Below are 11,625 nucleotides of genomic sequence, written 5' to 3' on the forward strand. Positions count from 1 at the left end.
AGGGCATAATCTTTTCAGAGAACTACTTTAATCTGAACGTAGATGTGATTGAAACAAATTTTACTTTGGAGAGTTTATATTCACCAGAACTGCTCCTTGTAAGGAACATTTGACTAGTAATATGAATCTTGGAATATGATGACTATACTAGTCCCAAAAGCTAGGGACTCTTCTTTATTTAGACCCTTGGTAAATAAGACCATTAAGAGAAATGTATCCAGTCATGAGATCAATCACAAGAACATTTCTTGTTCTGTAAAGTGGTTTATATTTGTGGAAAAGTCCTGCTGGGGGTGAGGACGATGGAGACGCAAAGACCCGACTCCGGGGACCAGGTTCAGTGATGCAGATCTGCTTTATTCAGGAAGTAAGCTAGCTTATATACACAGGTTCAGCCTATAGGGTGTTACAGCATGTTCCTCAAAGCCAATGGCTGAAAAGATCAGGGAGCTGCGTGGTTGGTGCTAAGTCACTTCCTTATAGCAGGTGAGCTCCCTCCTCGGTGTGCCTAGGAGGCTTCTGGGAGCTGGAGTGTTCTCACAGCATTGCATCGGCCACAGCTGCTAGGAATGTGCTCTGTGCTCCACCCACATCTCCCTTCTCTTTTAATTAAGGCCAATTGGACTTGATGAATGGCAGCTTGCTGTTGTAGCTTCTGAATGCTACACATTATGCAACAGAACCCTAGTAGAACTAAAACAACTATAATACCTATTATACTATATGCTAATAGATTAGCTGGATTAAACAATGAGGCAAGCTTCTGCAATGTTTGACTAGTTAGGAAATAGAACGGGGGTCTTAAACAGGGGATTGCTCCTAGGGGTCGGGATGTCATTTCCCTCCCATTGTGTTACAGAGACCTTCTAGGTGTCGTTAAACACAGTTCCATTTTGATTGTAAAAAAATGGATGTAGGTCCATGTACGCCCCCTTCCCACAAAGGTCCCAGCATCCAAACACAGAATGGATGGCTTGCCGTGGGCTGTGTACTGCATATGGTTGCAAGGCACATTACACAAATTACAACAACATGACAAGTCATATAATTTCAACAATTACAGAGGTACACTTCACCAGTCTCTGAGCACTTTGCCAAAAGTGCAAAATGTCCTCGAGCTTTCTAGCCATGGGAAAAGCTTCCTAGGGCAGGGGAAGGGCCTCCAGCAAAGCTGCCCCTCACCCCCATTCAGGGTATTTCACATTGTCCAAAATCCGTAAGTCCATCCAACAAAGGAGCCAATGCTCACTCCGGTCATAGTCCAGGAAATCAGTCCATGCACATGGGGCATCAGCCACCCCCTCATCCCTGCTGTTCTGGCAGGTCTTACACTGTCCCAAAGAGGGGAGCACATGGCAATGGCAGTCAGAATTTCCATCTCTGCTCTGGAGAACATGATGGCATCCTCCCTTATGTTCCAAAATGTCAGCGAACCCACCAGCGGCTTAGCAGGCACTCCCTGCTGTTCCAGTGGCCAATCGGTGATGCAAGCCTGGCTTCTATTCATGCTTCCACCACATCTGCCGCCGTTTATCTTCTGGAGTCCGTGAACCACAACTCTGGCCCTCCAAAGATGAGCTGAAAACACCAACATGTGCTACTGGGCTCGAGCCCTGGACTGCCGCCGCCTGTGTCTAGGAGTCAGCGGTTACTATAGCACACATAAGCAAGAACAGAGCACCAGGGCCTTCGGGCCCGTCAGGGGCAATTCTCTGGACCTGCTCCACCAAAGCCTACACATCCCCCCAGGTGATGGGGCGTGCACGCTGGCCACAAGGTCTTCTTCTGGAGCGCTGAGGACCTCCTCCCCTCAGGCGTAGTCGGTGTGGAGAAGGCCAGGGCTATGGCTTTGGACAGGTGAAGACTTAACCACTTAGTGGGTGCCCAAGAAACCCTGCCAAGCAGGTTGGTAGGTTCCTGGGGTCCAAATTGGCTGAAAAACACAAGCATAACCTCTCCCTTGCATTAGAAAAGGATGTGATCCCTGCCACTGTGCTGTGGCTGGGTCCTTCCAGTATCATTTTAGAGAGAGAGGCTGGGGAGAAAGAGAGCGAGAGATACAGAAAATAGACAAGACAGACAGAAAGAAAAAAGACACATGGGGGCATATAGGCTGGCCCATGGGTCTGCAGCAGGAACATGTGTTGGAGAAAATGGCGTCTAAGAGGCTGGGGTGGGGCATTGAGCCCTGGCAGGGAATGCAGAAGTAGCGACTTCTGCTTTTTCTGGTGGCAGAGCTGATGGCGCAGTTAGTAATTCGGTTGGTTTCGTTTCTCCGCGCTCAGCACGATTTTGTCAAACTCAGAGGCTAAACTACTTTCCTCCTCAGTGGAGGGGGGGCGAATAGGGAGGTAGGAGCTCCCCAGAGAGAGGATTAGCCTGTAATATTTTTGGCACCTGCGGAGGGTCCCCAGAGGCCACCAGCCAAGCAGGCGCTTATTGCCAATAAGGCAGGAATGAGGCCGAGAAGGAACGTTTGCCCCCCATGCACCTTGGCCTAACAAACACATTGGAGAGCTCGGACCCAAGTATCCGGGTCCCAGAGAGATGTGTCCCTAATCCAGGGATTGAAACCAGAGAGGATTTCCCAGTAAGTATAGGGATTCTTTTCACAAACTTCAACTCGCCTACCCTGCAATAGGGCGTGCAGGGCTTGAGCCTGTGGGGCTCAAGAGTGGGGTAGAAGGTTTTCCATTGCAGAGGGTCACTCACTCGTCCCTTGGATGCCGGTTAGGACCCTGCCCAACGTTTGCGCCAGTTGTGGACAAGTCCTGCCGGGGGTGAGGACCACAGAGACCCAACAACCTGAGTCCGGCAACCAGGTTCAATGATGCAGATCCGCTTTATTCAGGAAGTAAGCTAGCTTATATACATGGGTTCAGCCAATAGGATGTTACAGCGTGTTCCTCAAAGCCAATGGCTGAAAAGATCAAGGAGCTGCGTGGTTGGTGCTGAGTCACTTCCTTATAGCAGGTGAGCTCCCTTCCTGGGCATGCCCAGGAGGCTTCTGGGAGCTGGAGTATTCTCACAGCATTGCATCAGACACAGCTGCTAGGAATGCGCTCTGCGCTCCACTCACAATATTATGGCTATGTCAATGAGCACTCACAGTTTTTTATCAGAACACTTCAGGTATAAGCTAAATGTTTGAATTGTTCAAGGATTCTATGTTTCTTTAGCAGCAGAGTTAGAACTTTGACCAAACTTTTCCATCCCAAGGCAAACATGCAGGCCAACGGTGTTCAACCTTGGTGACTGAGGGACAATTTACAGTTTATTTTCATTCTCAGGAACTTCATAGTTCTAGATGTGGAATGAAACTTGTAGGTGATGAAGGTGACATCAAGTCAGCTAGCTACCTTCTGGAGCCATAATTTTTTTATTTCAGCAGCTGCTTACTGGATACCCTGGTATTCCTGGACACAGTTTGTCAATCGCTACATTGAACATAACTTTTTTTTTATTAACCCATGTCACCAGTTCACCAATTGTTGCCAACTTTGGCCAACACAGTATTTACATTGCAGAAATTTATTCTATACTTTCTAGTCTTGTTTCAGTTTCTGCATGAGCAGTCCTTGAGGTCAAAACAAGCACAGCATGCGTTTCAGGGATGGCTCTTATGTTTGGGATTCATCTAAGTTGCTTGCTACATCCAATACACAAACATCCCACAACCAAGCTAGTATTGTTGGCTCATTTCATGAAAAGCACCCAATATCTGTATGACAAATGACAAGATGGTCAGCACTTAAGGATTGCTCACTAACAAACATGGAGCCATTTCCATGTCTTGGGTACTAAGGTTCTGAGGAGAGACAGCCCCTCCGTTGGGGAATTTTCTGAGAGAGAAGAAAAAGAACAGCTTTTATTAATTAGCTTTCTCAAGAGTCATTCAAAGTACTTTGTGACCAGAAAGGTTTTCTTCTGCTTTCTTGCAGCTATTGTACTTTTTGCTGAGCGCCTTCGGCTTGATGGTCTGCGTGCTGGCCGCAGCATTCGCTGTCCACCACTATTCACTGCTCACACAGTTCACCTGTGGAACCACACTGGACTCCTGCCACTGCAAGCTGCCCTCTTCGGAGCTACTGAGCAGGACCTTTGTGTATCGAGGTGTGACTGACTGTGCCAGCATCACTGGCACTTTCAAACTGTTCTTACTCATCCAGATGATTCTTAACTTGGTCTGTGGCCTTGTGTGCTTGTTGGCCTGCTTTGTGATGTGGAAACACAGGTACCAGGTCTTTTATGTGGGTGACAGGATGTATTCCTTAACAACTTCCAAAGGCCAGCAGCAAAATGTCTAATATTCTTGCTCAAAGGTGGGAGAGGAACCAGCACACTGACTAGCTGAGGTTAAAAAAAAAAAAGAAAAAGAAAAAGAAAAAGAAAGAAAGAAAAGAGATGGAAGAAAAAAAACTTTGACAATGAATATTTTTATATTTTTTAGGAAATGAAAGTGCTTCAAGTTTCTACAGTATTTTTTACAAATTCTTATGGGGAAAATATGATCCAAACTGACTTTGGATAGTAGAAGGACACTGACTAAGGGAAGGATAGCACAGATTTATTCTAACTGTCTGGAGTTTATTCCTCATACTCATTCTATCTGTTACTTTTATACTCTTCTTTCCTGTTAGTCCAGTTTGAGGGTGTGAATTGGCATTTCATGTCCATCTGCTACATTTTGTAGTCTTTTCTAGGCCTTCCTACCTCCCACCCAGATGTCCTCACTATGTCTTGGAGAAAGGCAGGGGGTGGGGAGAGAGCTGAAAAGCCAGGATGACTCCTGTTTTCCCTGGTAGACATGTCTTCAAGGCATGAAACAACTTAAAGGAGCAGAGTAGAAAAGAAAGAGACTTTGCAACCTTTTATAATTATGAACACCTGGGCTGGGGCGGCAGCCTTTTCCCCTTCCCCCCTCTCCCCAGTTCTGCTCTGTAAGCAGACCACTTACTAAATGCTTTGGGTGATCGTCTGTGTCTCAATAATTGAAAGTTGGTGGTAGTTGGATTCTTAATGACACAGAAGGTTTAAAATAATTACACTATGCTTCTATTCTGTCATCTAAAACAAATCATTAAAACCAATTTCTAGCTAATTGTTAAATATAATTATGCTCTGAAGCCTATTTAATGAGCCCTGGCTGAACTTAAGAGCACAGTAGGTATTAGGAGACACGACTCTCACAAGAGGCTTAAAGATTGTTTCTTCTGAAAGCCAAGCTTTACAACAGAGAATTTTTTTTTTATTATTAATAGCTCAGGTTAAATTTACCCATTTAAACAAAAACAAGAGCATTTGTAACAGGAATGTTTATACAAATAGCACATTTGTAATATGTTGTCAAGTCTCTCTTGGCAGCTAAGTATTTTTGAGAAAGATTGGGGAGTGCCAATGCGTTTCATTGATGACACTGCATTGGATATGCAATCCTATTATTGATTTGAGTGCACAGTCAACCTAGCGACTGGAACTAATGTCTTGAAGTCTTTATCTGAGCATTTGCACATTGACTCGGGGGGTAGTTTTTGTTTTATTTTGTTTTTCGGTAACTGACATAAAAAATAGCACAAGTTCCCTATGATGCAGGAGTTTTCTCTCTCATTATTGCTGTTATTAAATTTGGAACAATATCAGTGCTGTAAGGAAGAGCTCAGAATGCAAATTCATGCAGCATAGATGTTATCAAGAACGTTCTCTCTTAGTATGCTCTGTTGAAAGTAGAAACTCAAGATAGTGAGTCTAGTTTGCCTTTCCACATTGCTTATATACTAATCATGAAACTCTACCCTAAAAGAAAAACATTTTCTTGTGTGCTTTAGAAGACAGATGAATGATTCCACTGTTTGTGATAACAGTGTTGATTTCTACACAATGTAAATACCCAAATAAAAAAGAAAACGTTAAGTTGGTTAGTTGGAAGACTGTAAATAACTTTTATGTCCTCCAGATAAAACACCTGATTAACAGATGTTAAAACCTTTTTTTATATATTGACTTGCTTTTTTTTTTTTTTAATGACCTTCCTACATATTAGTTCAGGCCAAGGAGGCACATTGGAAAGCTCAGAGGATAAGGCTCTGGAGCAGATGTTTGAGCACACACAAAAATTACATCAGCAGAGCACTAGCCTCCTGATAGTGACCTGAAAAAAAACTTAATGTCTTGTTGGAAAAAAAAATCTCAATACTTGAATCCATTTTGATTTTGACAGTTTTCTACATAAAGAAGGAAATGACTGAGAATCTGAAATGTTGTAGGCTATTTTATAAAGAGAGTGAAACTAGTACTTTAATGCTAATCACCAAGCACACCTTGAATATCTTTAACAATGTTTTATAGCAAACAGTATAGATTTTTATATTCAAAAATTAGAATTCTATGCACATCACTAAGGTGCTCTAGGCTTTATAAGTGATTCACAGGGCATTTCAAATAGTAGAATACTTTAGCTGATGTGCTTTCTTTTTCTAAATAATGCAACCAGTAAGAACTGACATGGCGATAAGCTTGATAATAATCAGGAGATATATATGGATTTTGCTACTGTGTAATTGAATCATTGGTAAATCCCCAAAGAAGGGAAAAGTTGTAAGAGAAAAAAGGAACAAAGAAGGAAGAAGGGAGGGAGGGAGGGAAGGAAGGAAGGAAGGAAGGAAGGAAGGAAGGAAGGAAGGAAGGAAGGAAGGAAGGAAGGAAGGAAAGAAGCAAGGAAAAGATCCCTGTTCTATGAGCTCACTGTGTATTGATAAGTGTAAGAACTGTGTTGCATGAATAACAAACTGCTTTGGGCTTGATTTGAAGTATTTTGAGTTTATGTTTTGCAAATATTGAAGTCACGATAATGGCAACAGAAAAAGGAACAGATACACAGCTTTACACTTAGCAAAATGTTACATCTAAAATCTGACAAGAAGCCAGGATGGTGACTGTCTCTTCCAAAACATAAAACAGTAAAATTTGCGCAATCCTCCTCTTCCACCTCCTTCAGGAGAATTAAATGAATCAAGACTTTGGAAAGAGGGGGAACAGCCTGGACTTGGCAGTACTTGAAATAGGAGGAATACAGCAGCCTAAATGTACAGACTTTGTAACCAACCGAGCCCAATCGGTCTGTGCCTTCACGTGACCGCCATCTGTGCCTCCTTCGCTCCAGCCAAATTTGCGTAGGCAGCTCCTTGGAGCCATGCCTAAAAATATAGCTAGGCAAGCTCTAGAAACTGTAATCAAGTAACAGGCCTAACTTTGTCCTTCTTCGGATTAAAAGTCTATATGATCTCTCTTGAGGAGTTTCCAGCTGCACACACCAATGTGTTCTTCTGACAGGAAGAATCCATTATATGTGTGTTCATGTCATCAGAATCTTTTACTATTCTTGTATGTCCTCCTTGCATGCAGCATATCTTAAACATGTGTATAGGTTTTTAATAAAGGGTGGGGTAAAGCATATATATAAAGGAAATTCTGAGGGACAACAGTGAACAGTATTTTAAAGATAATCAGAAAGGAAGCTGAAAGTTGTCTTGAAAAACCAATTATATCCCATCATGAAGTATACCTTGACATTTTGTAGCAATTATCTCTGGACTATATTGCTCTGTAGCCATAAAGTTCTATAAGTCATGCTGGCTCTCAGTTGTTACTATACTCATGTGTATTTAGGATAATGTTAAAAAGAGCTGATGGCCAAGTATGTTGACTCATAGTGGAAACTTTCATTTGGATGAAGGCTCAATGGTTCAGCCTGTGAAACAAATACCTTGATTTGTTTCTTCTGACTTCTAGCACTTTATTATTTCAAATGATTATCCCCTTTAAAAGTATTGATCTGTACTTTGGTGTTGTTGTTTCATTCTTCTGGCAGTGATGAGATAATGGACGGAAAACACTGTGTTTCCTATATGTTTGAGATGGTTGTTTTTTAAAGGGGATGTGTATCATGCAAATTTTCTTTGTTAATAAATCTTTTATAATCTCAGAAAAACCATGTTGGATGTGCTTTAAAGGGGTGGTACACTGCACATGCATGTAAAATCTCTCATATTTATGTTTACTTCACAAATCTAGCTTTGGAATAGCTCAGAAGTAACATTCATGTTGACCCTTCATTTCACTGACTCTTTATTTTGGTACACTGAAGCCATCATGGGAGGTAAGGTGCTAAATGCTCCCCAGGCAAGGGAGCTGGAGCTGGAAATATCTTGCCAAAGGTACTTGGAATGCTGGTCTTAATTCATGTCCATTAATGTTGAATAAAGCTGGACCTAAGGAAAGGTTACACGCCGGGCATCACAAGTTCGATCACATTATACATTCAGTGACGTAGAAAATCAGACAGCCTATTCCATTTCAAAATCTGAGTGCAAGGGATCCTTCTTACCAACTCTGAGGCAAGTTAGATAGTTGATCATGCTATAGAATGCAGTGGTCCCTTTGGCTTAATTTAGTTAGAAAAGCCTGCAAAAGGAAAGAGATAATAATATAGAACACACACCCTGAGCTGGATTTCTTATCCTTGTTGTCAAGGCTGTAAGTCTCATGGTCAGAAATCTGCCACTTTCTTGCTCTGTGATATTGAAGAAACCATTTAGTCTTCAGAGTTCTCTTTTCTAAAGTGGAGAAAAACATCCCTGTCTCACAGCATCATGGGAAACGTTAAATGCAATAGCACTTAGCAAAGTGACTGCTTCACAGAGGGAGCTTAATAAACATTTAGTTTCTTCTGTCCTTAGCTGAGTTTTACATAGCTTGTGACATTTCTCACTGATGCAGGCTCCTGTCCCCACATCCAGCCAGAACAGTAGCTCTGTTCTGCTCTTCCCTCTGTGACTTCCTCTTTATAAACCAGAAATGTTATCGAACGGGTCTCAAACAGAAATTCAGCTTTTATTGTAAGATAACACTCCCCAAGTCTTGTTGATGATAGCTCATAGAATTGTGTGCTGGCTGGGTGCCTATTTGTTGGTTTACACATCTGGATGTTTCTGGGATGTGGCTGTCTTCTCTCAGCTCTCCTCCCGAGCAGAAGTGGAAGCTGAGACATTTCTCCTGACTTTCATATTACTTCTAATTTAATGTCATAGAAACATGTATAACCTTAAATTTTAAAAATAAAACTTGACTGAGTTCTGCTATAGTATCACTCCACTATATATATTTGATTGCAGTATGCCAGCCCTTCCTTATTTATTCAGAAACCAACCATCAAGTACCTTCAGTATGCTTGACTCTGTGGCTCACTGATTCTCATTTGAGAATCATAAAAAAATTTATTTTGGAGCATAATCAAAAATACCAACTGGAGCTGCATTCTCCAGTCTGGATATAGAAACAGATGAATCTTTACATTCTGTAGCAAACTTAATTATCAAAATTATACAGGCAGAAATTTACTTTGTCCCTTAATAGAGTCAACCTATCTTTAGAGTTCATAATAAATTATTATAAATTATTTTTTCATTTGACATTCATATCTTTCATAAGTTAGCCTTTATGAAGTAGAGGACTAATATTTATTATGGTAATTTTTAAAAATTCAGATTGTAAGCAAATGAAAATAAAACATATGTATAAGAATGCCAACTTGGAGACAATTCATTCTGCTGTTTCTTTCCAACAAATATTTATATATGTTTATTCCAAAGCATGGGCTCTTAGAGGAGGTCTTTTCTGGGAAGGGGGAGTCCTTTATCCAAAGGAATGTAAGACATACTCTCATCTGTTATTCTTGAGAAAAAGCAGATACTAGAGAGATAGGCCAAGTACAAAGACTTCAACTGAGACGTGAAGTCTTCTATTTAACAAGATTCTTTGGGGGTGGGGAGCTGGGAGGGATTTGTGGAGGTGAGGTCTGGAGATTCACCTGTGGAACCTGTGCTTTCCTTCCTCTTCCACCTGAAAGCCTGCTGGAGAAGGAAGCAGAGGAAATGAGATGAGGATCAGGCCCTCCGCCGCGGCCAGGAACTATGGAGCAGGCTTGGATCAACCTGATGAGGGCGCTGAACAACAGCATGTCAGCAGGAACTTTGGGGTCCCTAACCCTAAAGACATTGGCCTCTGTATGTGGAGTTCTATTTGCTCTGTTTGCGCTCTTATTCAGACCCTTCTCCTCAGAAACTGGCACTGGGTAGTCTTTGTCTGACAAGATATGATTGTAAAGAGTAAGAGGCTGTCTCCCATGGACCACAGGGATCAGTGACACTTGTGACCAGAGAAGATGAGTGTGTGCTCTACCCCAAATTGGCCTCCCTGCATTTTCTTAGGCATGTGTTATTAAACGTTGGTTATCCAAGGAATGCCCGAAAGCATTGTGCTGGCCACAGCGAAACGTCTGAGACAGAGGACCCAGAGTCCAGCTAACGCTGGTACTCAGCTCAATGCATGTTTTTTCTTTTCTTTCACTCAGGATAGAATTCATGAACTCTTAGGGAATAGACAATGTTCCCCGGTACCTTCAGAGGCGAGAGCAGACTTTTAATTTTTTATTAATTTTTTCCCCCAGATTTCAACCAAGGTGACCAAAGGATAGTTATACAATTGAAAAAGAAGAGAGAGCGTACTTTATTTTAATACAGAGAAGCTTAAGACATAGCACACTGAACCAACGTGTACTTAGGCAAGTGTAGGAAAGAGTGACTTCATAAGTATCTCTGGGTCCTTTATAAAGTGACCACAAACGAAACCCTGGATTCCACCTGACCTAGCTCCGGTGGGAGTAAAAGCAGTCAGCCTGGCACAGCCCTCACACCCACCAATGCCCACGTTTGGGGTCCTTCTGGACAGCTCTGGGTAAAGTGACCCAGAAGGCCACCTCCGTTTCTAGGATTTATATGTCTTTCTCCTGAGCTATCTAGACTCTTCCAAAGACAAGACTGCTGCTACTCTCCCTGCCCCCACCTCACTGCACTGCAGACACTGCCCCTGCTTCATCCCTGCTTTATTTATATGAGACTCGACCATGGTATTGTTCAACTCCAGTGCTTGGGCTTAAGGCTTTAAATACAGAGAGCTCTATAAATATTATTTTCATTTTAATAGGGCTATTCTTAAAGATCAGAGGAAGAAGAATTCTCAGGCCCAGAGAAACGAGGCCTGATGCTGGGGAGGGAACATCTGACCCGTAGTCCCTCAAACCTAACCATGTGGGTGCTGCCTGCTCTGCCTGATCAGAAGAATCAGTTCAGAGCTGGTGGAACTTGGAGAGCATTTCCCATCAGGCCCTGCTCCAGCTGACACTTGGGAACATATGCGGGTCTGTAGCTGAACAGGCTGCTGGTTATAGCTGAGCTGATCCCTGCTCAAACTGGTTGAAGAGAAGCATCCAGAAGTCTGAGGGAAAGGGTTTTTCCTCCTAGAATTTCAGACAGCATTTTATTGTAGAAGGCAGAATGAGTAAGAAAAGGAAGAAGTTCATGCAGAACCTCTTTGCCCCCAGTGTTGGGCTTCCTGAGCATTGCTGTGACAACTCAGCAAGGTTGACTGACTGCTCTCAGACTCCCAGGCTTCTCTATTCATCTCACATAGAGTGTCCTCACAGACCGCATTGACTTCACACTGCAGCCCAGAGGAGGACGTGTCAGGCAATAAGCAGGAAAAATGCTCAGTTCTTGTTAGAAGAGTCCT

At 42.5% G+C, this 11,625-nt stretch overlaps 1 protein-coding gene across 1 annotated transcript in view; it reads left to right on the forward strand.

Moving 5' to 3' along the window:
• Positions 1–7,520, forward strand: part of SSPN (sarcospan) — a 48,169-nt gene extending 40,649 nt beyond the window's left edge. The window contains exon 3 of the mRNA XM_066264957.1: positions 3,942–7,520. Coding sequence (XP_066121054.1) covers positions 3,942–4,307 — 366 coding nt within the window. The 3' untranslated portion in view covers positions 4,308–7,520. The remainder of the gene's footprint in view (positions 1–3,941) is intronic.
• The last annotated feature ends 4,105 nt before the right edge of the window (positions 7,521–11,625 follow it).

The sequence above is a fragment of the Saccopteryx bilineata genome, chromosome 1 (assembly GCF_036850765.1).
Source record: "Saccopteryx bilineata isolate mSacBil1 chromosome 1, mSacBil1_pri_phased_curated, whole genome shotgun sequence".
In the NCBI taxonomy this organism is placed as follows: domain Eukaryota; kingdom Metazoa; phylum Chordata; class Mammalia; order Chiroptera; family Emballonuridae; genus Saccopteryx; species Saccopteryx bilineata.